Here is a 27441-nt window from a genome sequence, read left to right on the forward strand (position 1 = left end):
ATGCAAAGGAATACGACTTGACTTGATTAATTGCCGTGGTCAACTACTCCACTTTTCCTCTGCACCAGTTTTAATAAATCTTCCCCAATGTATTCCTCTGGACTACAGCTACAGCTCAAAAGTTAAAATTGAAAAATCCCGCTGCAAAAAGTCTGTGTGGCCGACTACAAAGGCAATACAAATCTACAAAGAAATAAACTACTTCACGGAATAGGTGTGCAAAATAGAATAGTAATGTGCACTTGTGAAAGCCATTTCATACAGACTGTCCTTCTCCATTATATGAAACACAGACGAAGACCACCATATGAAAGAAAAGCTTTTTTAAATTGGTCGAGGAAACCATTCAAAAAGAACTTGGGCTAAAAAAAAAATGTCCTCGATATGGGAGATTTTTATAGTCAATCTGCCAGCCCACATCCAGAATAAAGTCAAAGACCATTTTAAATATACCACATGGCACCTGGAACGTGACGTACAGAGTGACACCCCCCCCCCATTTAAACCATTTCGTATGCTATACAGTGACAATTTTCTAGGAGCAACCTCGGACTCACGTGCCATCACCCTCATTTTATACAATTTTAGCACCTTTGTCTGTAGTGATCAATATTATCCATTATTTATATGGCTCCAATATATTCTACAGCTATGCCCATTGAACATATTCATTCTAATTCATGAACGTCCCCGGTGGAGATTCTAATTTTCCTTTTTCGGGCACCAAGTACATCCTGGGACCAGGTACATAGAAACTAGGAAGAACGATAGGATCCAGCGAAGTATAATGGTAAAAGGAAAACTCTGTTTCCACTTTATTGAGAATAGGAGTTAAAATGACGAACACTTGAAAAAGAATGCAATACAAGGTGGTCTAGATGGCAGAATGAGAGAGCCTACGCGTTTCGAACACGATCTGTGGTGTTCTTCATGGCTAGTTATATTCCTCTCATTCTGCCATCATCTAGACCACCTTGTATTGAATTATTTTTCAAGTGTTTGTCATTTTAACTCCTATTCTCAATAAAGTGGAAACCGAGTTTTCCTTTTGCCATTATACTTCGCTGGATCCTACCTTTCTTTCTTCCATGTTGCTTGCCGTGTGCCGTCACGGAGATCCGGGCGAGACCTGAACACAGAGTTGGTGAGCTGGAGGTTTCCTCCTTCCCCTCCTTTCCTCAAGTTTTTATACATAGAAACTAACCGCAATATGTTTTGACACACAAAGATCAATCCCAATCCTATGGACACCCCACCATTTCCATTTAAAACTCATGGCTTTAGTTCTACAAAGCCCAATGCCACACAGCAACAAACTAATTAAAAATAGGCACTAAACGTTGTTTAGTGTGCTGGGTCCAACAATATTTTTTTTATATTAACCCTGAATGCATTTAACTGACAAATACTGAAACATAGGCAAGCATTAACACCAAAAAAAAAAAAATTATGGGACTGTACGCAGAAATTTTACTTTGCAGTAGGTTATACAGACTCTCGGACATACTTTTCCATCAAGAGAATTTAAAAAAAAAAAAAAAAAACCTCTGCAACTGCATATCTAATAGACTGACAAGCCGTCTCGGAGAGCATCTACCAACTCAGATAATTTTTATCCATGGTGACACCATGGCAACATGAGGAGCAGTCTATGGAGACTTGCTTCCATGACAAGGTTATAGCATTAGCAGAAACTCAAGTAATTGCACAGTGCTGTGCAATGTAGACTTCAAGGGACACACAACTTAAGGCTTGCATACGTTAATATTTTAACATATAGCGGAATTACATTTATCTTGACAGTGAAAGCTCGGTGGCAGGCTGCAAACTGAATAAGCTATAGGCACAAAAGCACTTCACAAGCCTGTTTAACCCCCAGGCAATAGAGAGATATGAAAACATAAAAATATGATCAAGATAAGTCTCTTGAATCTCTTTTTCGGTCTATTTATCCATCATGAATCTGGGTAATAATGGACCGTACCCGTCTCTCTCAACAGTAGGTAGTTGCACAAAACACCACTTCTGCCAGGTAAAAATAAAAATGAACAGCATGGTGTCTTCCTCCTGCATGGATGTCTGTTAGGGCCAATTCCACAGGCATTCGGGGTTTCCATTTATGTATAAATAATGTCTTGTTTCACCACAAGAAAACGATGCACACAACATTCTCTTGTCCAGCAGCATAAGAAGTCTGTCGCACTGAAGAGAAAAACCACAGATGCCCATGAACACAAAGCTGAATACAGTTGCCAGCAACAGGCCACTCATATGTAGCAACGTGACAACAGAGTGCATCGCAGGAGCATGTGGGGGGCAAGTATGTGGGGGAAGGGACACTGCAGCGACTACAGGGAGGAGATGGAAGGTAGTGTTATCATTACAAGGCATGGGGGGGGGGGGCACTGCTGTGGCTACAGGGGAAGAAAAATGCGACTTTTGGGGAAAGAAACTCTTCATGGCTGGGAGCAGAAAGGTAGAGTGGTATGTGGATTTCCTTTATAGCCCGGTTGCAAGAAATACTGCAATTTGGCCTTACACCTTTTGCCGTTTTCTACACAGAAGTAAAATGTAACATTTCATTCACACAATGTGGCCAAAGAACACATTTTTATTTACTTTTTTTTTTTTAAAGACATGTTGGGGAATATTGTTTTTTTCCCCTAGTATTTATACATACTGTAAAAAATACGCTATTCTAGTAAAAATTATGAGAACATGAATCTTTGGTTTCAGAATCCTCTGAACGGTTTTTAACCACCTTCCCGTCGCAGCCACTTTTGGACTAAATGGCAGAGCCCAATATTTAAAACCTGACGTGTCACTTTATGTGGTAATAACTTTGAAATGCTTTCACCTAGCCAAGTGATTCTAAGATAGTTTTCTCGTGACAAATTGTACTCTGTCAGGGGTAAAATTCATTGCTTATTTGTAAAAAAAAAAAAAAAAAACACCCAAATTTTGGAGTAATGCAAAAACGTGCATTTTTCTAACTTTGAACGTACAGTATCTGCTTGTAAGGGTGCGTTCACATAGGTCAGCTGCATCAGCATCAGTTATTTTTCGTCTCTCAGGGATTACAACTGATGCAAAAATGTATCAGTTGCCATCAGGCTTTTTCACAATTTTTACTACAAAACCATCAGTTGTCGTTAGTGGTCATCAGTTTTTACCACAATGGTCCACAAAATGGTAGTCTAGGCTCTGAAAATGTACCCCTGTATATAGTGCCACACACCCCTTGTAGTTAATGCCACAGTGCCCTCTGTATAGTGCCACACCCCCTGTAGATAATGCCACGGTTCCCTCTGTAGATAGTGCCACACCCCCTGTAAACACTGCAGTGCCCTTTGTTAATAGTGCCACCCCCCCATGTATATACTGCCACACACCCCCTATAGATAATACCGCAGTGCCCTCTTTAGATAGTGCCATATCCCCCCGGTATATAGTGCCACACATGCCCCTGTAGGTAGCGCCACACAGCCCACTTGTCGGTAGCGCCACACAGCCCACTTGTCGGTAGCGCCACACAGCCCACAGCCCCCTTGTAGGTAGCGCCACACAGCCCACAACCCCCTTGTAGGTAGCGCCACACAGCCCCCTTGAAGGTAGTGCCACACAGTCCCCTTGAAGGTAGTGCCACACAGCCCACATGTAGATAGCACCCCCTCCCCCTTCATGTCTCTGTCCATATATGGATAGTGACATCAGGGGCAACTCTTGAAGCGGAATCCCCGTACACAACGTTGCCGACGCTGTAACCGGGGATTCCACTCCAGGAGAAGCCCCTGTCGTTTGCGTCCATTTATGGACAGTAACGTCACTGGCTTATCTTGGAATGGAATCCCCGGTCAGAGAGTCAGCAACGCTGTGTACAGGGATTCCGCTTCAGGAGTTTCCCGTGATGTCAATGTCCATATATGGACAGGGACATCAAGCGGGAGCCCTCCAGGAGCGGAACCCCCGGCCACACGGGGATTCCGCTCTTTCAGGGAGCTACAGTGGCGCTACTAGATCGCAGAGCAGGGAGATACCTCCCTGCTCTGTGATCGTGACATCGCTACCGCTGTAGCAGCCGCAGCGGCACCACCAGCCATAATGGGTCCAGTCCCGACGGGCATCCTCATGCCCGGTGTCGCAGCTAGCAGTCGCTATGGCTGCTACAGTGGCGCCACTGAGTGTAAAAGCGGCCGGACGGAAAGGCAAGTGGAGTTGCTGGGCCCTTCTGAAACAAGCAGTGGAAGGGAGGCAGCACAACACCCCTTCCACCTGCTGAGGTGATGCGCATTGTGCAATGGCACAGGTCGCACACCCCTAAGGCCGGCCCTGGGTGGGAGGGTAGTCCTCAGGGTCTCCGTCTGGAGCAGAATCCCCGGCAATGCTATGCCCCGGGATTCAGCTCCTAGCTCACATCCACCTTCCCGCCGGGTGCTGCCAGAAGGTGGATGCGGTAGCATCCGGCATTCATTCGCCACCATTAAAATAGATCGGATACGGCGCCGGACCTCCCTGGGAGCCGGAACCAAAAACACTGCAGGTAAAGTTTTTAGATCCGGCTCCCAGGGAGGCACGGGGGTCGTACGGCGCCACAACTGATGTCCTCCGTGCCAGAACAGATCCCATAGAAAACTATGGGATCCGTTCTAGCATCAGTTTGCCTGCGGCTTTTCTTCAACACGGTAAACTGTGCGGACGCCGGAGATATGTGAACGGCCCCTAAGACAGACAGTAATACCACAAAAAATAGTTACTAGTTCACATTTCCCACATGTCTACTTGATGTTTGAATAATTTTTTGATCATTTTATTTTTCTAGGACATTACAAGGCTTATAACTTTAGCAGCAATTTCTCACATTTTCAATAATATTTCAAAAGGCTTTTTTTTTTTATCGGTTCCAGTTCAGAAGTAGCTTTGAGGGGCCTATATTTTGGGAAACCCCATAGAACACCCCATTTTAAAAACTGAACTCCTCAAAGTATTAAAAACAGCATTTAGAAAGTTTCTTAACCCTTTAGGCTTTTCACAGGAATTAAAGCAAAGTAGAGGTGAAATTCAATTTGAATCCATCTTTTCTGTAACACAAGGTTTTAACAGAGAAACGCAACTCAACATTTATTGCCCGGATTCTGCAGTTTTTAGAAATATCCCACATGTGGCCCTAGTGGGCTACTGGACTGAAACACAGGCCTCAGGAGCAAAGGAGCACCTAGTGGATTTTGGGGCTTTTTATTGAATGAAACATGGTGTCAGAAAACAAAATTTTGTAAAATCTCCACTCCAAAAACCAAATTGCGCTCCTTCCCTATTGCGCTCCTTCCCTATAGAGCCCTACTGTGTCCAAACAGCAGTTTATGACCACATGTGATATTGCTGTACAAACGTTGGGCAGCTTTTTCACCTTCATCCCTTGTGAAAATTAAAAAATTAAACTTGATGTTAATTTTTACAGCTTAATTCCAATAAATTCTGCACTAGACCTGTGGGATCTGTAGTGTGTGTAGTTCCCCAAAAGGGGTGTCACTTTGGGGGGCCCCTAGTGTTTTGGCCCCGCAGGGGCTTCTGAAATGTGACATGGCACCAGAAAACCATTCCAGCTAAATTTGAGCTCCAAATGGTGCTCCTTCCCTTTTGAGGCCTAAAGTGCGTCCAAACAGCAGTTTATGTCAACTTATGGCATATGGCTGTAATCGGGAGAAATTGCTTTTCAAATGTTGGGGTGCTTTTTTCTTTATTGCTTGTAAAACTTTAAAACGTCCACTATACCCCTCGATAAATTCCTTCAGGGGTGTAGTTTCCCAAATGTGGTCACTTCTGGGGGGTTTCCACTGATTTGGTCCAACAGGGGCTTTGCAAATGTGACATGGCGCTGCAAACCATTGCAGCTAAATTTGAGCTCCAAAAGCCAAATGGTTCTCTTTCCCTTCTAAGCCAGGCCGTGGGTCCAAACAGCAGTTTATTGCCACATATATTGCTGTGCTCAGAAGTGGTTGCTTTACAAATTTTGGGGTGCTTTTTCTCCTTTATTTATTGTGAAAATGGAAAAATCTGAGCTAAAATGACGTTTGATTAGAAAAAAAAACGTAGATTTTAATTTTCACAGCCTAATTCCACTTAAGTGAGCAAAAAACCTATGGGATTAAAATGCTTACTATACCACTCGATAAAATCCTTGAAGGGTATAGTTTCCCAAATGGAGTCATTTTTGGTGGTTTTCCACTGTTTTGGTCCCACAGGGGCTTTACAAATGCAACATTTTTGTCCTTTATGCCTTGTAAAAATGTAAAAAGGTCTACGTTTTATTGGGGGGAAAAAATAATTCGATTTTCATTTCCACGGCTTCATTCCACTAAATTCAGCAAAAAACAAAAACAAAACTGTGGGGTCAAAATGCCCACTATACACCTTGATAAATTCCTTGAGGAGTGTAGTTTGCCAAATGGTCTTTTTATGGGTGTGTTTCCACTGTTATGGTCCCACAAAACTTCTTAAAGCCGGACATGTTGCCTAAAATATATTCTAATAAAAAGAAGGCTCCAAAATCCTCTAGGTGCTCCTTTGCTTCTGAGGCCTGTGTTTCAGTCCATTAGCACACTAGGGCCACACGTGGGATATTTCGAATAACGGCAGAATCTGGGCAATAAATATGGGAGTTGCGTTTCTCTGGTAAAACCTGTGTTACGGGGAAAAAAAATTAAACACGAATTTCTGCACTTATCCTCACCCTTACGTTGCTTCAATTCTTGTTAAATGCCTAAAGGGTTAAGAAACTTTCTTAATGCAATTTTGAATACTTTGAGGGGTGCAGTTTTTAAAATAGGGTGATTTATGGGGGTTTGTATTGTATGGGCCCGTCAAAGCCACTTCACAACTGAACTGGTCCCTGAAAACATAGCCTTTTGAAATTTTCTTGAATATGTGAGAAACTTCTAAAGCACTAAGCCTTGTAACATCCCAGAAAAAGGATGTTCAAAAAAAACGATGCCACCATAAAAGTAGACATATGGGATATGTGAAATCGTAATACTACACAAAATAGGGACGGTTTTACAAGAAGATATATTTAAATTTAGAAAAGCCCTAACTTTTGCAAATGTTCTCAAAATTTTGGTGTTTTTCACAAATAAATACTGAATTTATCGACCAAATTGTTTCACTAACAAAGTACAATATGTCACGAGAAAACAATCTCAGAATTGTTTGGATAGGTAAAAGCATTCCATAGGCATCACCACAAAGTGACATCATATTTGAGACCAAAACAGGCTGTGTCCTGAAAGGGTTAGAGCCCCGATTTTGATGCCTCTGAAAAAAACTGCATACACGGTTGACTCATAATAGTCCATCTTGTAGCGGAGAGAAAATAAGTTGAAAGTCTCTTTTAATCTCCTTTCAAAAGAGCTATTCTAAAATTTAGGGCCAGTTCACACAGAGTTTGACACGTTTGACACAGAAACCGCGTCAAAAAAGCCTCCCATTGATTTCAATTGGGGGCGGAGGAGGTTTTTTCCCACGAGCGGAAAAACCGTCTCGCGGGAAGAAGCGGCGACATGCCCCATCTTTGGGCGTTTACGTTTCTGACCTCCCATTGACATCAATGTGAGGCAGAGAATTAGTATTTCGCTGCGGTTTTTTTGCCCGCGGTGCTCAATGGCCGTGTGTGAAAAAGGCTGCAAAAACTCAGAAAAAAAACGTGGCAAACTGCGTGCAGGCCGATGAATCCTGCTAGATCCTTATGTGCTGTCTTATACAAACACATTAACAATTCTGAAGTGTTTAGACAGTGAATAGACATTCCACGGGATGTCTACTCACAATCTCTGCACTTCGTTACGGTTTCTATGGTATTTACAGCAGAGGAAGCGTGATCTCGTTGTAACCTGTCATTTACAGCGAGATCACGCTTCCTCTGCTGTAACTACCACAGACACATTAACGAAGTGCAGAGATTGTGAATAGACATCCCGTGGAATGTCTATTCACGGTCTAAACACTTCAGTATTGTTAATGTGTTTGTATAAGACAGCACATAAGGATCTAGCAGGATCCCTATGCGCTGAGTAAATGAATGGAGAGGAGTGCATGAGGCTGATTGGTCAGCGTTATACACTCCCCTGTACAATGCCCACTTGGGCATTAAGCAACTCATTAGCATAAATCTAAAATCGCTAATAAAGTGGTAAAAATAGATCGTTTTTTTAAAATAAAAAGCATTACTGCCACCTACATTATAGCGCCGATCTCCTTATGTAGGAGATAGGGCACTTATGTGGTGACAGAGCCGCTTTAAGATCGACATCTACCACATCGCTTCTGCAAAATAGGAGTGTTCGATCAGAGATATATTGCATTTAGGATTTCCAGTTAAGAATGTAGAACTGCTGTTCCAGACCAGAACATCATGCTTGTAAAGCAGGTCTACATATAGGCCTTCTCCTGGGTTGTTATGCCAGATTCCCAAACGCTGCGGAATTTCCGCAAAGTTATTCTGTGCAGAAAGTCTGCAGCATTTACAGCAGCAAAGTGGAGAAGATTTAGAAAATCTAATGCCCATGCTGCGAAAAAAAAATATGTTAGTTGATCAGACTATAATGGTGGATTCACACGTGGCAGATTTTGTTACAGAAATGTCAGACTGAAAATCAGTTCCAATCATCTGAAAGAGGCAGCAGTTTCTGCAGCAAGCACATGGATTTCTGCACGCTCCTTTCAGATAAGGGAGAATGGTTTAAAACCACCATAGCCCAAATTATTGTTGATGACCAGAGTGTCCCCAACATGCAGGATTGAGCAGTTACCGACTACATCGAAGTTATTAACTCCGATGTGATTGAAAGGTAGATCCTGCATGTCAGAGACATGCAGGACCCGCTAACACTGAACCGGATTCAGGTCTCAGCGCACGATACAGTTGCTCTGTATACAGGATACAAAAGCAGCTATAACTAAAAAAAAGTGAAAATTATTTTTAATAAAAAAAAGTATTTAAAAAAGTTGCAAACAGACATTTTTATTTATAAAAAAAAATAACGATTTCAAAAGGTGTACATAGCCTTTAAGACATGAATTATGAAAACTAGCGAATAATGAACAGTATGATATGCATGGATATTCCACCACTTAAAATAGATAGAAGGTGGAGGAATCCTTTAAATATGTAGTAGACTGTTCAACCTACTCGATCTGATTGTGTTCAACCAGAATATAAAAACCCTCTCATTACTTCCCATCAATAAATAAATGTAACTTAGACTGGTACAAAGCTACAATGTATTCCGAAGCCTTTCATTCAGTGAAAACGGATGGTCCTATTACAATGGAGTATTACTTTCACTTTTAAACTGTTTATCTGAATGTTTGGGTGAGATATTAAAAATTCATGACAAGTTAATTTTACTGCAAAATGTACAACTAACAAAAGCATCTTACATTTATACTCTGTATAAACAGATATTGCAAAGACTGTCCAATTTAGTATTTTTGATTTAAAAAAATAAAAAACCACAAGAATCACACCCCAGCACTGATTTTTTTGCATTTTGGGGTACTATAAATGTGTAAAGGGTGCTGAAACAAAACAGAATAAAGTATTTGCATAAAGGAGCGCCTCAAAAATTATTGTTCTTTTTGTGTTCGCATGCTCTAAAAGGTTTGGCATGGAAAGTTAAAAAAGTTAAATATGAAGCTCCCGGCTGGCTCCACCTTAGTGTGATCGATTCTCTGACATCAGTTCCCGTTCCTTGCTGCGAATCATGCGGAGCACTACACAGAGCAGAGATAGGAGGCGAAGTGACGTGTACACACATATTACACATAGTTCCATTACCTAAATGTAGCTTTTTGAAACAAAAAGTTTTTGATCAACATTTCCATGAATTAATGTAATGTCATTGTATTAAGTTGTAAGCCTTCTCATAATATTTCAATTTCACCATTCACAATAAATCAGGATGATCACTTTTTTTTGGACACAAACCAAGAGAAGCATTGAAAGCCATTAATGTACATCTCATGCTGCAGGGTAAGTCAGAGTATTGTCCATTTATGAGATCTTAAATTGATACTACACCCAATGCAGCACAAACAGGTGCATCTACAACAGGCAAAGCAAAAATCATACGCCCAGACATGAATATTTCATGCTCATAATCCAAATGTCATTTAACCCAAAATGCTATTTTACAATTTCCACATCATTTACAGATATAACAAGAATTACAACAAGTGGCAAGTTACCTGGGCGGAGCTGGCAGCCACTGAGATGCAGTCAATAAAGCCGTGTCTGCGAGTAAAAAAAGCCACTATCTGCTGCCATCGAGAAGGTTCAGGCTCCGCTTTAAGCTCTTCTGTAGAGCCCTTCTTTGCCCATGGCTTCTGTTTTGGGCCTACTGAGCTATGACTAGAGCTAGTATTGCCACCTCGATTGGCGCGGGAGTATAGGAGTGTGTTGTTTCCGAAAATGTAATTCATCTCTGCAGCTCTGCAGGTGGTTGCCAGGCAGTCTTACTCTTCTACCAGCTGCCGAGTGGTGAAGGATCAGCAAGAACTGCAGATAGAATTACAGCAGCATCACATCCAAATCAGAAAGCAAAAATCCTGGTCCCTTGCTGTGCTCATTATTTTCCCTTGGAGTCTAGCCATGCAGAACACTATACCTGATCCATGTCTAAAAGGTAGTGCTCATTGCTGCAGCAAAAAGGAAAATCAAGGAAATACAGCAATTCAAATGGCATCTGCTTCCCATGATTTTCTTGCCTCGGAGGTCTGCAGGGATCAGAAGCTGCTCTTCTTTTGTTAGCAGATAACTAGGCAGACTGAAGCCAGGAAGTGAGGTCGATTAGCAGGTAGGCTGCTAGAAGCATGGACTGCAGGGACCCACTGGGGCTGCCTGAATTAATGCACTGGGTGGGGAAAGGCTACATCGCAAATTACCAAGTTTCAATCACCGAATGTAGTCAAATCCAATGACATTCTCACTGTTGACATAAATAATACATAGAACCTGAACAAAAACAGTATAAAGTGAACACTAATTGATTTTCCTCAGACAATTAGTTGAGTGTTCTCAGATAAACAGCAACTAAAATGTCCGGTTTAAGGTATCTCGCATGAAATGAATAATATTCCTGGAATGGCTATATTAGAATTGATTTTTTTCTAAAGTTGTTAAGCTTTCTGCTTCCAGAAATAAGAACCTAATAATGGGAGGAAATCCATTCTAGGGCCACTGTCACACAGCCGTAGTCCGGTCAGTATTTGGAAGCTAAAACCAGGAATGGAAAATAAAGAGAGAAAAGTATAATGGAAAGATTTGGAGCTTTTATGTTTTGGACCCACTTTTGTTTCTTTGACTTCCAGTACGGATGTAAAATACGGACCTAAAACCTGCAGGATGAAAAAGTAGCCTAAGGCCCCATGAACAGTACCGTGCTTTTCAACGGTAATTACAGATCAGGTAATAACGGGTGAAATTGCGGACCCCATTCATTTCTGTAGGCCACCTTTCCGTGTATTAACAGATGTGCGTGTGTGCCTGCCGTAGAAATGATCTGCAAAGCATAGAACATGTCCTATTCTTGTCTGCAATTGTGGCACAAACTCGTCCCTAGAAGTCTATGGTGCTTCCACAATTGCGGACGGCTATGGATGTGCATCCGTATTTGTGGACAGCAAAAACCCTTACGGTTGTTTGCATGAGGCCCAAGAGACATTTGTGTGGACATATTAGCACAGCATTGAGTCCAACACAAAGAAACCTGCTCCTACAACACTTGACATTTAACCTAAACTCTAGTAACAAGAGCGCTGGTGTAGATATCGGTTTCTTATAGAAAAGATTATAGTCCTGTAAAGAAGTTTATAGAAGCAAGCAAGATGCCAGCCATGCCCTCTGGAATGTTCTAGCCATTCAGATCAAGTCCCAAAAGAAATGGTCTTATTCAAATATACAAGTCCACTAAAACCTCCAATTCAACTATATTGTCTTTGTCGTTAAATGGGCCATTCATGCATGCGGATATAAAAAGTCCTATCAGAGATGGAGAACATAGGCTATATTCACACTACGGCATTGTAACACTACTGCTGGTACACACACACACGAATCATCCCACATATGCACATTGAAGGGAAGGAGTGAAGTGCTCCAGCAAGTGCCGCATCTCCTATCTTCTAGGACATATGGGCATCCCAGGTGATAGCCCCACATATCACATCTTGGTGGTCTATTCTAAAGGATAGATCATGAAGGGTCTGAGCTAAAAATCACCTTTAACCCTGACCAGAGAGAGAGCGTGTGTGTGTGTGTGTGTGTGTGTGTGTGTGTGTGTGTGTGTGTGTGTGTGTGTGTGTGTGTGTGAGATTAGTGGCGCTTATTCCTATAGGTTTCTCTAAAGGACTTCAAAAAACGGCGGGAAAAAAAAAAGCACATACAAAAATGAAACCAAATGAATAACGCCTTTTTATTCACTGTGCAATAATAAATATACGTGATTTTCCCTTGGGTAATATATATGTTTCACTGGGTGGGAATTTTATTGGTTAGAACCTAACCTTTAAAGTGAGATTTATTTCACTTTTTAGCAATTTAGAATAGTGATACAATTGTATCCATAAAATTCATTCACTAGTGATTGCGCACTTTACATTGACACATGTAATAGATTGGGATAGGACAAGGACGCGTTATGAGATTTTAATGGTTAATACCATCACACTCTAGTATTGAATGAATAACGCCACTAAAAACGCCCCAAAAAAAACATGTTACATTGGAAAAATGCTAGTCTTTTTAGAAGCGTTATTTTATGCAATTTAAAACACAAGAAATTGTGTGTGTGAAAGAGTCCTTATGGTATATCCACAGGATATAAATGCATATGTTCAGGTCCCACCTCTAGGACCCTCACCTGTAGGGAGGACAGGGGTTCAGTAGTTTGCAGATTTACACCAGCCGCTATCCCCATTGAAGTTGGTGTAGAGGTGGCAGTGCTTAGCGCTTTTAGTCATTCCCATAGAACTCAGGGGAGAAGGCCACGCGCAAGTGCGGTCATCTCTCCATCGACTTCTATAGCTACAGCAGCCAGTGTAAATCTGGTCAGGCTACACCCTGTGGATATGCCATAAAATTAAGATGGAATGCCCCTTTGAGCAAAAGCACTCCCTTTTTTGCTTTTGATTACAATAATATCCAATCTATAATATATAAGATGCTAAGTGACAGAACATACGTCATTAATAAATCTTCACCTCGAGCAGCAAGACCAGGCAGAAATGTTTAAGATCAATAGGTACTTGCAACTGGAGTACCACTTAGAGTACATCCAATATATTTAAATTTTAAAAAGGCTTGAAAGCATAGACGTGAATTCTCGTTCAAGGCTTATGATGTTGGCTGTAAGAGCAAAACTGCTTCAAAAATTACTAACATAATATTGACAAGAATGCTTCTCTATAAAGATTATAAAAATGACTGCAAAATGTTTACATGCAGTTTTGTCTTGGCCATTAGGAAGCCATTAGGGTTGAAGGGTATTCCGACTTCATACAGTTATGGCATGTGCTGCTTTCTAGCCATTCAGCAATCCAAAACAGCCACATAGGAGGAAAAGGAGTGGAACGCTGGGCGCGCATGTGCTCGTCTTTTTCCATATTAGTCTATGGGAGTTACTGACACAGCCGAGCAGTTGTCGGTTGCTTCTATAAACTTTACAGGACGATTTGTTATAGCACATTGCCACCTTTGCCTATTTCCAGCCAGGAAAAGCTGAGTGATAACCCACGAGAGTTGTAGAGAACCGGATTTGTTGTTTAAACAGTTCAATAGAATTTTAAGAAACTTGACAAAAGAGGAGAACAATGGATTTCTGGATATAAGGGCGAGATGCACTTCAACGTTATTCTGTCTCTCTGCGCATGTCGGTGTATTTTACTACAAAGTAGCATATGAGGCCGCGTAATACTTCATGTAATTAGCTAAAGCCCATCAGTTTAGCATATGGGCAATAATTGTTGGGAACCCCAAGGAAGGTGTTAGGTAGGTGCTCATACATGTCATTTTTGCCAAAATGACATATAAAGATTTTCCTGCAATTTTAACAAAAATAACGCGGTAAAAACTGAATACATCTTTATTGTGCACTTTTTTTCTTCCTGTGAATCAATGGCAGTCTCCCCTGGGTGCATCCTAACATTTTTAAGTAAACCAGTCAATAGATCCATGTTGTTCTAACTACAAGTAGGGAGATCCCAATCAAGCTGGGCACGGAGAATCCAAAAGGGAAGCCACCATCAGACAGTTCTACCCGAGCGCGGCACTAATTACACCTACGTTTTCTCCGAAATGTTGCTGCTGCGCTTCAGAGTAAAGACAGTTTTACGTAATGCGGGTATACGTCCCTCTATCATGCTGCCCGCGGTAAGGGCAGCACAAAACTGCTGACAGGTTCACTTTTAATCTGACAATTTCACACTATAAGGGTATGTTCACACGGCCTATTTTCAGACGTAATTCAGGCGTTTTACGCCTCGAATTACGCCTGAAAAAACGTCTCCATTACGCTTACAAACAAACATCTGCCCATTGCTTTCAATGGGTTTTACGATGTTCTGTTCCCACGAAGGTGTAATTTTACGTGTCACTGTCAAAAGATGGCGAGTAAAAAGACGCCAGCGTCAAAGTGCATGTCACTTCTTGGAACGTTTTTGGAGTCGTTTTTCATGGACTCCATTGAAAAACAGCTCCGATAACGTCCGTAAAATATGCCGCGAAAAACACGAGTAGTTACAAAAACGTCTGAAATTCAGTGAAAACAGCTCCGTAACTTCAGACTTATTTTGCTACTGCATGTGAACATACCCTTAGGGTATGTTCATACGTGGTGGATACACTGCAGATCTTCAGTGTGGACTTGCGGGCGGAAAATCTGCAGCGTATTACAGCAGCAGCAAAGTGGATACGATTTTAAGAACTCCTCTTAACGTTGCAGAAAAATTCCATGCAGAAATTGAGCTACAGTGCAGATTCTTTAATAAAGTTAGTACAACAGACAGTAAGTGTCATTTTTAATACAGTTTTTGTTTGACAGAAACTTTTGACTTTGATTTTTAACTTACAATATATTAGCATGCTTATGTATGCCAGTGCATGGTGTCTGTGAATTGAATTATAAACCATCACCTGTTAATGTATAAGGCTTGTGTGCCCCAACACACACTTGTCAGGCCCTGGACGGTCTTACTTCATTCTAATCACTGGTACAATAGGGGAAGGGGGGGGGGGGGGGTTCTCCCCCTGTACAGTGCTGAAAATCAGGTTTCATTGTGGCACAAAGGAGAATAATTCATGGGATTAAAGAAAACTGTGATGGAAGTCCAGTCAATGATCCAATAGGCACAGTGGCAGTGCACAGTCCATCACCTTGAGGTAGGTCTAGGTGCCTGAAAATCCCAAAACAATATTATGCAGTTCTGTGTTTACCACAATGACAAACCATATTTGTCTAATTATATATATATATATATATATATATATATATATATATATATATACACATACATACATATAATGAACAATGCACTTGAAAAGCCTTCAGACCCTTTCAAGGTGTTCACATTGCTATGTTGAGGCCTTGTGCTAAAAAAAAAAAAAAAATGTTTTCCCCATCATTCTGCACTCAATACCCCATAATGACAAAGTGAAAACAGAATGTTTGTAATCTTTGATAATTTATTGAAAAGGAAAAAACTAAAATATTGCATTGGCATAAGTATTCAGACCCTTTACTTAGTATTTAGTTGAAGCACCTTTGGCAGTGATAACAGCCTTCAGTCCTCTTGGGTATGATGCCACAAGGTTTGCACACCTGGATTTGGGGATTTTCTACCATTCTACTCCTGAGAGACCTGAAAATGGCGGTCCACTGACGGTCCCCAGAGATATTCAATTGGGTTCAAGTCAAGGCTCTGGCTGGGCCATTCAAAGTTCTCCCTAAGCCACTCCGGTGTCGTCTTGGTTGTGTGCTTAGGGTCATTGTCTTGTTTAAAGGTGAACCTCTGGGCCAGTCTGAGGTTCAGGGCACTCTGGATCAGGTTTTCATTATGAATATCTCTGTACTTTGCTCCATTCATCTTTCCCTCAACCCTGACCAGTCTCCTTGTCCCAGCTGCTGAAAAACACCCCCACAGCATGATGCTGCCACCACCATGCTTCACTGTAGGGATGGTATTGGGCAGGTGATGAGCAGTGCCTGGTTTCTTCCAAACAGGACACTTAGAATTGAGGCCAAAAAGTTCCATCTTGGACTATGAGAAAAAAGAGATTCAGTGGTCTTCTGAAACAGACGTGCTTTTTGGACATATCCAAGCGGGCTTTTATGTGTCTTTTACGGAGGAGAGGCTTCTTTCTGGCCACAAAACCCAGATTGGTGGAGTGCTGCAGTGATGGTTGATCTCCTGGAAGTTTCTCCCATCTTCAGACTGGCTGAGCTCCAAAGTTCCCGAGTGACCATGGGGTTCTTGTTCACCTCTCTTACCAAGGCCCTTCTCCTCAGATTACTCAGTTTGGTGGGGTAGCCTGCTTGTTCCAAACTTTTTCCATTTAAGAATTATGGGGGCCACGGCGCTTTGGGGAGCATTCAGTGCAACAGATTTTTTTTTGTACCCTTCTCCAGATCTGCGCCTCCACACAATCCTGTCTGAGCTCTACAGGCAGTCCTTTACACCTCATGGCTTGGTTTTTGCTCTGATATGCATTGTCAGCTGTGAGCCCTTATGTAGACAGGGGTTTGTCTATATTTTCAAGTGTCATAGAAATGGGTCTGAATACTTATGTCCACGCCAAAAAAATAATAATTCTAAAATTCTGTTTTCACTTTATCATTATGGGGTATTGAGTGCATAAAGATGGGGAAAACTTGAATTTTTTTATTTTAGCACAAGGCCTCAACATAACAAAATGTGAAAAATAGTGAAATGGTCTAAAGACTTTCCAAATGCACTGCATATACATACATTCAGGCAGCACTAAGGGGAGTATAGCAAATACAGATTCTTTAGAAAACTTAGGCTGGGTTCACACGACCATGTTACGTCCGTAATGTACGGAACGTATTTCGGCCGGAAGACCCGGACCGAACATAGTGCAGGGAGCCGGGCTCCTAGCATCATAGTGATGTACGACGCTAGGAGTCCCTGCCTCTGCGTGGAACTACTGTCCCGTACTGTAATCATGATTACAGTACGGGACAGTTGTCCTGCAGCGAGGCAGGGACTCCTAGCATCGTACATCACTATGATGCTAGGAGCCCGGCTCCCTGCACTGTGTTCGGTCCGGGTCTTCCGCCCGAAATACGTTCCGTACATTACGGAGGTAACATGGTCGTGTGAACCCAGCCTTAGTCAGTACTTGGTGCGTGATCAATGCGAACATCAGCATTTCCACAAGCAGGGTTTCTCAATGGAGGAAGTCCTTTGTATTACCGACTTCAGTACTGAGCACTCGTTCCCATTTCATAGTTTCCATTTTAGAAACACAATTTCTCTATTTATTTGCTTTGCCTCATTTAGATGCACAGCCCGACAAGGGAGACCACAAAGGGAGCGGAGGCTAGGTTGACATGTTTGGCTATCCTGTTGAAACGTCCATTTGATTTTCATTTATGGACCCATTAACAGATCCATTGGTTTTAATGGAGCTTTCGTCATGCCAAAAAGTGGCCAATTTGAGTTATTTCCATCCGGCTAGTTTTTTTTAAATATACAGTTACCCAAACTGGGTGGCACCAATCCCTCCAATATATAAATACAACTACTGTCTTCGGGAACAGAGGTGAAAAAGACAAGGAAATAACACATCCACAGAACACATTGACTAGAATGTTGTTTGTAGCACCTGAGGTAGAAAAGAATGTAAATAGACAGAAACAGACCTTCCTTGCATGGAAGGTGATTAACCCCTTAGTGACTAAGCCTGTTTTGGCCATTTTTTTCAAATCTGACATGTATCACTTGAAGTGGTAATAATTTTGAAATGCTTTAATTTTTTCAAACGATTCTGAGATTGTTTTCTCGTGACACATTGGACTTGTGAATGTGTCGACCAAATTTTACCACTAACTTAGTATTTATTTATGAAAAAAACAAAAATTGCGAAAAATTGCAAAAATTAGCGTTTTTAAAAATGTAAATGTATCTGCTTGTCAGAGAGATAGTAATACCACACAAAATAGCTACTATTTCCCATATCTCTACTTTAGGTTTGCATAGTTTTTTTTAACTTACTTTTATTTTCCTAGGACGCTACAAGGCTTAGAACTTCAGCAGCAATTTTTCACATTTCCCAAAAAATTTCAAAAGCCTTATTTTAGGGACCGTTTCCGTTCTGAACTGGTTTTAAGGGCCTTATATACTATAAACCCCTTATAAAATCACCCCATTTTAAAAACGGAACCCCTCAATGTATTCAAAACAGCATTTAGAAAGTTTCTTAACCCTTTAGGCGTTTCACAAGAATTAAAGCAAATTAAAGGTGAAATTTACAAATGTCCTTTTTTTTTTGTAGAAAATCAAGTTTTGATCCATTTTTTTCTGTAACACAGAAGGTTTTACCAGAGAAACGCAACTCAATATTTATTGCCCAGATTCTGCAGTTTTTAGAAATATCCCACATGTGGCCCTAGCGTGCTACTGGACTGAAACACAGGCCTCAGAAGCAAAGGATCACCGAGAGGATATTGGGGCCTTATTTTTATTAGAATCTATTTTAGGCACCATGTCAGGTATGAAGAGGTCTTGTGGGGCCAAAACAAAGAAAACACCCCAAAAAAGACACCATTTGGCAAACTACACCCATCAAGGAATATATCAAGGGGTATTGTGGGCATTTTGCCCCCACAGGTATTTTGCTGAATTTAGTGTAATTATGCTCTGAAAATTAAAATCTATGTTTTTTTCTAATAAAACGTTTTAGCTCAGATTTTTCAATTTTCACAATAGAAAAGGAGAAAAAGAACCCAGCATTTGTAACGCAAACTCTTGTGAGTACGGCAATACCCCATATGCGGTAATAAACTGCTGTTTGGACCCACGACAGGGCTCAGAATGGAATGAGCACCATTTGGCTTTTGGAGCTCAAATTTTGCTTAATTGTTTTTTGGGTGCCATATTTCATTTGCAAAGCCCATGAGAGACCAAAACAGTGTAAACCCCCAAAAGTGAGCCTTTTTGGTTAACTACACCCCTCAAGGAATCTATCTAGGGTTATAGTGAGCATTTAGACCCCACAGGTCTTTTGCAGAATTTATTGAAATTAGGCCAAGAAAATCTACATTTTGTTCCACTAAATTGTAGAATGTCTTCATTTTCACAAGAGATACTGGAGAAAAAGCACCCCAACATTTGTAAAGCAATTTCTCCAGATTACGACAATACCCCACATGTGGTCATAAACTGCTATTTGGCCACCCAGCAAAGCTCTAAAGGGAAAGAGCGCTAATTGGCATGCAGATTTTGCTGCATTGGTTTTTTGGCCACCAGGTCGCATATGCAAAACCCCTGAGGTACCAGAGTACAGTGGAAGCCCCAAGAAGTGACCCCATTTTGGAAACTGCACCCCTCAAGGCGTTTATCATTTGCCTGGACATATGACAGGGCTCAGAAGTGAAGAGCACCATGCTCATTTGAGGTCTATTTTGGTGATTTTCACAGCATTGGCCCACAATTGCAGGGCTCGGAAGTCAAATCGTAAAACAAACCCCCAAGTAGTGACCCCCATATTAGAAACTACACCCCTTAGGGCATTTTAAGGGGTGTGAGCGAGCATTTTGACCCCACAGGCGATTCTACATTAGTGCATCCAGTGAATGCAAAATGCAATTTTCCGCTGATATGGCAATTTAGTGTACAATATGTTGTGCCCAGTTTGTGCCACTGAAGACCAATACCTCAAACTGTTAAGTGGGTTCTCCTGGGTATGGCGATGCCATATATGTGGACGTAAACTGGTGTTCGTGCACGCTGCAGGGTTCAGAAGGGACAGAGTGGCATTTGGCTTTTGGAGCGAAGATTTTGCTTGGTGGCAGTTCTGTTTGCAGTTTCAATGGTATTTCAGTATATAATGTGGGGCATATGTAAGGTGTGTGGAGAACATCAGGGTATAATAATGCGGTAAATAAATAATAACCCTCATGTGTGGCTAGTGTCGCACTGATAAATGGTGCCCAATCTTATCCGCTTTTGGAACACTGCATATTTTGCGTCGCCATATTCTGAGAGCCAGAACTTTTTTATTTTTTCTCCACCGGAGCTGTGTGAGGGCTTATTTGTTGCGGGACAATCTGTAGTTTTCATTTTACCATTTTGGGGTACACGCATTTTTTTGATCACTTTTTATTCAATTTTTTTGGCAAGCAAAGGTGACCAAAAAGCAGCAATTCTGTTAATGTTTTTTTTTTTGTTTTTGCTTACAGTGTTCACCGTGCGTAGGAAATTACCATTTTACTTTATGCTGCGGGTCAATACGATTACGGCGATACCATATGTATATAGGTTTTTTTGATGTTTTACAGCGTTTGCACAATAACATCACCTTTTTGAAAAATAATTAATTTTTTGTGTCCCCATATTCCGAGAGCTATAACTTTTTTATTTTTGCCTTGACAAGGCTGTATAAGGACTTGTTTTTTGCGGGACAGGATGTAGTTTTTATTGGTACTATTTTGGGGTACGTGTGACTTTTTGATCACTTTTTATTCTATACTTTCGAAGGGATGCTGACCAAAAAAATAGCGTTTATGGCGTTGTTTTTTTGCTGTGTTCACCGTGCGGGAAAAATAACAGTTTTATTGTTGGGGTTGTTACGAACGCGGTGATACCAAATATGTGTATTTATTTTTTTTACATTCTCATTTTTTTTCCTATAATAAAAGAAAGGCAGTTTTAAATTTTTTAACTTTTAACTTTATCACTTTTTTTTAATAACTTTTTTTTGTCCCACTAGGGAACTTGAAGACCTGGACCTCTCATCTTTATTCTAATACATTGCACTACCCACGTAATGCAGTGCATTAGAGCCGTCAGCTATTCACTGACAGCAAGCCTATTAGCCTCCGCCTCCAGGCACTGTTTGTCTCCAGTTGCCATAGTAACGATCGGAATCTGTGCGACCACATCGCAGCGATGCTGGTCTCCAGGAAACCACTAAGATGCCGCGATCACTTTTGATCGCGGCATCTAAGGTGTTAATGGCAGGGAGCGGAGCTAGCTCCATTCCCTGCCGTTATAGAAGGATGTCTGCTGTAACATACAGCGGGCATCCTTCAGGCTAATGGCGCAGGCTCAGCTTCTGAGCCTGCCGCGATTTTTCATCTGCGGCCGGAAGCCTTTTAACTCCCGCCTCCAGGCAGGGCCTAACAGGCCGCCGTACTTGGCAGACAGGACTATTGTTAGGCCTCCTGTTGCCAACAGCCGATTGGCTAATGTGGCTACCCGGCTCTTTTAGCCGGGTAACCATACTGCAATACGGTGATTGGTCAATCACTACTGACTGGCCAATCACAGCGATCGGTGGTGGCGCCGCGATTGTTCACCCGACGAGTCACAGTGACCATCGGCTGTCTATGACAGTCGATGTTACTGTTCTGTCACCATGTGTTTTGACATGGTGACAGAAAAGCACCATGACGTAACTGTACTTCATGGTGCCTTAATGCAGGGCAAACCATGACGTACAGTTGCATCAGGTGCGTTAAGGGGATAAATGAAATATTAAAAAGCAAAAGCACTTTATAAATAATGCAGTGGTGTGCGGAGGGAATAAAAAAAATTAAAAAAAACTATTCAATTGAGAAAATATAGCTCAGGGAACATTAAACTTTATAATAAAACTGAAATATATATGTTCATGTAAACAATTGTACCCATTACACCTCTTCAATCCACAAATAAGCATTTTATAGCCTTAAAGAGGCTCTGTCACCAGATTATAAGTGCCCTATCTCCTACATAATCTGATCAGCGCTGTAATGTAGATAACAGCAGTGGTTTCTATTTTGAAAAACTATCATTTTTGAGCAAGTTATGAGCTAGTTTAGATTTATGCTAATTAGGTTCTCAATCGACAACTGGGTGTGTTTGTACTTTTTACCAACTGGGTGTTGTACAGAGGAGTGTATGATGCTGACCAATCAGTGACCAGTGTCCTACACTTCTCATTGTTCCAGCCCAGCATGATGCACAGCACAGTGTGATTGTGCAGTCAAAGAAGCTGGGCTGGAACAATGAGAAGTGCAGGACACTGATTGGTCAGCCTCATACACTCCTCTGTACAGCACCCAGTTGGTAAAAAGTAAAAACACGCCCAGTTGTCCATTGAGAAACTCATTAGCATAAATCTAAACTAGCTCATAACTTGCTCAAAAATGATAGTTTTTCCAAATAAAAACCACTGCTGTTATCTACATTACAGCGCTGATCAGATTATGTAGGAGATAGGGCACTTATAATCTGGTGACAGAGCCTCTTTAAATGTATACAAGCCTTTTACTTTAGTTATTTTATCTTTTTGGAAATCAAAACCCATACCCATGACCAGCCATCATTTTCTTTTATCTTAGAAGCCGAAATGATAAAATTTATGATTAAGATTTTGACGGCACACGTCTACATATCAGCTCACACTGGTGTACTGTATATAAGTAAAGGCTAAAAAATTATTAAAGGGGGTTTCCCCATCAGAGACATGACATATCCACAGACAAAATATCTGATAGATGCGGGTCCCACCTCTGGGATCCGCACCCATCTCTAGAACGGGGCCCCCTAAACCCTGTTCTACCGCTCTTTTTTGTGGCTGAAGCGTGTGATTCCTGACCATAAATTACGATGAGCTATGCTGTTTCCGTAACTCTCATAGTAGTGAATGGCAGTTACGGAAGCAGCGTAGCTCAGCGAGTTTCCGTAATTCATGATCGGAAATCACACGCTTAAGCCACAACAGAGGTTTATGGGGTCCCGTTCTAGAGAGAGGTGCGGATCCCAGAGGTGGAGCCCGCCTTTGACATTTATGACATATCCTGTGGATATGTCAAATGTGTCTGATGGGAAAAACCCTCTAAGAAAAAAAAAAAAAAAAAAAGAAGAGGTCCTCCGTCTTGGTAAATTCTGCACGTGCCTTAAGATTTGTAGTCTGTAGTAGCAACCTATAAAAAAAGCAAAATGTATGGAGGATCTGAATTTCTAACCATTACTGCAATATAATAAATATAATAAAGTACTACTGCCCCCTGCTGTTCATTGATCAAACACGGATTAAAGAGAAGCACACTTTAACCACTTCAAAACCAAGCTAACTGAAAAGCCAGTTTTATCAGGATTTGTCAACTTTTAGTATTTTCCTATTAACTTGAGCCTCAAATTATGTATTTCTTTGTACTACTTGGACTAATGTGTCAGTCAGTGCTGGAGCGACTAAGATGCCGTGCCTTGCCACCCTGATTCACAGAGGGGGTCCAAAGCTGGGGACCCCTTGGGACATCAATGTGCCCCAAGGTGTTCACTTTAAAAAAAAAAAAAAAAAAATCATTTGGAAAAGCACTGTTCACATCCACATCAGAGCCTCCGTCAAAGATTGTCAGATTTGCTGGATAAAATAGGAGCGACTCACAGCACTATTTTGTCTGGCGAAATGACGGAAACCATGACAGAGACAATTAGAGTCAATAGGTTCATCGGGCACTATTGCTGTCAGTCATGGGACGGATCCAGCACTTTTTTTTTCGTTGTTCTGCTCCTATAACAGACTAGAACTGTAAACAGAGCCTTAGCTGTATCTTTGAAACGAAAAGGTACAATCTATATTGTATAATCTATAACTGGTCCCACAGGGATGGTCATCAAGCTTTCATCCCCAGTACCAAAATAGAGTTCCCCATAATGGAAGAGTGTCCACTCGCCAGTAGGAAAAATTGCATCCCTCGCACCATCCAGTAGTCACAACAGCCACCCCCACTTCCCCAGAAGCAAAACCCCTATTCCACTACTGATTGTGTCAGTCAGTCCACTTCGCAGCTTAAACTGGAGGGGCCACATACGTTTTACCCATTATTAGACATGGTCAGCTAATGTAATCTTATTCAAAAGGAAACTAAATCTGTTCTATCCATCAACATTTATTAAACTGTACACTAAAGCATTGGAGACACGAGCATATTAAAAACGGCAAGAACTCAACGTTGAACAAATACTCTCTTCCCGGTAACCCTTGTACCCAAAATTTCCTTTTATGTCTATTTCGTAGCTTTGAAAAATGGTATGCGTCTAGATGAGTCGTTTCAAGAAAAATTTAAAAAAAGAAAAAAAAAAGAAAAAAATCGCCTTAAACGGGGTAATTCCACTACTGGACAACCGATTACCTATCCACCGTATAGGTCCTCAGTACATGATCTGTGGGGGTGCGACACCCAAACCCCCCACAATTAAGCCGCTCCGGCTGACTCCGAGCATCGGACGTACATGCCGGAAGCAGTTGGCTCTAGCCACTGAATGGCGGCGAGCTGCAGTTCGGCAGCACGGCCACTATGCTATGTACGGAGCCAACTGTTCCGGATCCGTACATAGCACAATGGGCCATAACATCCGATGCTCCGAGATAGCCAGAGCGGCTTAACGGTGCGGGGTCAGACCCGCACCGACGATATACTGATGACTTATCCGGTGGATAGGTCATCAGTTGTTCAGTAGTGGCCAAGCCCTTTTTGCCATCAGTTGTACCATCTTCTGAGTTATTCCCCAGCTGCCTCTGCACGTTACACATCCACCTGGTCTCATTGAATCACATTTCTCTCTTCGCCCGCATAGCTTAGTCTAGTAACATGATACATAGTCCCCCTTTAGGGTCAATCCACAATACAATATGGAGACATGACGGGACGTTTTTTGTAGCTTCACCCGCTTTCATCATGCAAATGCCATGCGAACAGCTGCTCTCGACTTTATTTATGATATTCCAGAACTGGAGTCCAGGATCACCATGTCCTCCACCCACCCATATGCCCTCCCCACCATTGTTCCGTTTCCCTCTTGTTTTTCTCCTCCCCACTCCTTTCTCGGTTTAGGTGATGTTTCGTACCTTATGATTAAATTCATCAATCACTGTCGATATAATGCAGTATACAAAGGAGCCTAAACGGTTATTATGCTTCTCTACCATCGTCTCGCAATACTCCTGCTCGATATACCTATTCACACAAACTATGTATCACTGCTTCTAATGGGATATAATTCTCACCTTCTCTTGGGGCTATACCGCTATTGTTATTCTCTTTATTTTTGAGGAAGTACTTACTTCCAATGTGTTTATTTCCCGTCTGCTTTGAAAATCAATAAAAACTGAATATTAAAAATGGTATGCGTAAACTTAGACCAGGCAATCAGAAGATGCAACATTTTTAAAGTGGCATTAGCTGGATGATACATTTGGCGCATCTAGTTGACACTTCTTTCTTATACCATCTTTTAGTTGGCTTAGTTTCTGCCTGTTTTTTGGCACAGCGCGGCACATTTATGTCACTTTCCTCTTAGCCATGTCCCCCTTATCTCTTAGCACAAACATCTCTTCCTTTTGGCACAAATCAATTTGAAATTTGTAGAAATTGATTTGCGGAACAAAATGTGCAACTTGGGCTATATTTCTGGCACAACAATAATCATAAATCTGCCTCAATATTCGGCTTACGTGATAGCGCATATGCCAAAAGTTTCTGATGGCCTCTATCGGATTCAGCGGGACAGTCCCGGATTACATGTGGTTTGTATCGTCCTCCGGATGCAAATTCAGTTGAATCCAATGATGAAGCAGGAAACCGTCAGCTTGCCGACATTACCACACTTGTCCGTGCCGAGCCACTCATAGCACAGAGCGGAGGAGCAGAGGGATCTCCTTCACTCTTCGCAGGAACAGGGTTAGATGAGTATTTATTATTTTTCCATTAGGCACTATGGGGGCATTATACTGTATGGTGGCACCTGTGGGGGCATTATACTGTGTGGGCATTACACTCTATGGGTGCATCTGTGTAGTCATTACACAGTATAATGCCAAATAGCTGCCCAGACAATGTGGGAGGCACTATGGGGGAATTATACTGTTTAAGAGGAACTATGGGGTATTATACCTTGTGGAGGCAGCTACAGGGGAATCATACTGTGTGGGAGCAGCTAGAGAGACATTAAACTGTGGGGAGGCACTATGGGTGCATGATACTGTATGGGGGGCACGTTACTGTGTGGGGCCAATATGGAGTGTTATAATGTTGGGGGGGCAGCTATGTGGCATTATACCGTGGGGAGGCACTATAGGAGTATGCGCACCCAATCTGTTGTCCCTCTTTACTATACTTGAGTTGGGAGGTATGGCTTCTATGACATTTGATAACCCAGAACTGTATTACTTGATCCTTCACTGTAATTGTTATTCTTCGCAGTGTATCTCGTTACTTTACATGGTAAACAAAATTGTAAGTTTATCGCATTTTGAGAAAGAATAATAACTATTTCACACAGTCTCCCCATTAGGCTTTACTAAAAAGCCTTATAGGCCATAATTGCTCATTGATTACCACTGTCACACCCTTTCAAAGCCTGCCAGGGTAAGGTGCTTGCGTGGGCACGGGAAGTGTCAGGGATCATTACCATGTATATAGTTTGAAAAAATATCATCCTTAGAGATATAGATATGTATATATATCAGTATATTCCACAAAGATTTGTAAATGAAACAAGATGGAGCCTGCATGAGGCACACGCCTATGGAGACACCGCCCCTGGAACGCAAGAGGAGTGTGCAGATGGACTTACAGCCGAATAGAGCCAATGGGGCTTAAGCACGTCCCACATCTCTAGGGAGGAAACTTTTGTGTTTCTTTGTTCAATAAAAATTGAGTTTTTACTTCCTACTTCACTGAGGGAGGATGTCTACCACCATTTGTCTCTTTGGTACATTTCTTCCATGCATGCCATCAGTTTCCAATTTACAGAGGTGGCCATTCGGTTTGGAATAACAGGGAGAAGGAAGTTTGCCCTGACAGAAGCAGCAAGCTGCAGTAATCTAGCACGGCCGCTATACAGTGGTCGGAGCCTTCTGCTTACGGCACTGACCCCCGCATAGCTTCCGGCGGCCGGAAGCCCACAACCGGGACAACCCCTTTAAAGTGCATATGTATTGAAATAGAGTGATAAAAGCGAGAGCCCCACTGGGGTCATGGACTGGTAGGAGTCATTTTGTGTACACGACTTCAGAATAAGTTAGCTGTATATACACAACAAGCAACCCATAAAAGGCTCCAGTACTGGACATTTTGTAGTTTGCTAGAAACAAGGGGAGACAAAGATTTAAGAGAACATGTGCCTCTGGCAAAGCTTTTTCAGCATTCTAGGAATAAACAC

The 27441-nt window shown here is 41.7% G+C and overlaps 1 protein-coding gene across 27 annotated transcripts in view; it reads right to left on the reverse strand.

Annotated features, from left to right (window-relative positions):
* Positions 1-27441, reverse strand: part of DLG1 (discs large MAGUK scaffold protein 1) — a 247776-nt gene that overhangs the window by 149315 nt on the left and 71020 nt on the right. For 2 of the 27 annotated variants that reach the window (XM_075861734.1, XM_075861733.1), the window contains exon 1: positions 10240-10855. The exons of 22 other annotated variants lie outside the window; for them this stretch is intronic. In XM_075861734.1, coding sequence (XP_075717849.1) covers positions 10240-10473 — 234 coding nt within the window. In that variant the 5' untranslated portion in view covers positions 10474-10855. Of the gene's footprint in view, positions 1-10239; positions 10859-27441 lie in introns of those variants that run through there. 3 more of the 27 variants (XM_075861732.1, XM_075861735.1, XM_075861736.1) reach the window with 3 other exon arrangements.

The sequence above is a fragment of the Rhinoderma darwinii genome, chromosome 4 (assembly GCF_050947455.1).
Source record: "Rhinoderma darwinii isolate aRhiDar2 chromosome 4, aRhiDar2.hap1, whole genome shotgun sequence".
NCBI lineage: Eukaryota > Metazoa > Chordata > Amphibia > Anura > Rhinodermatidae > Rhinoderma > Rhinoderma darwinii.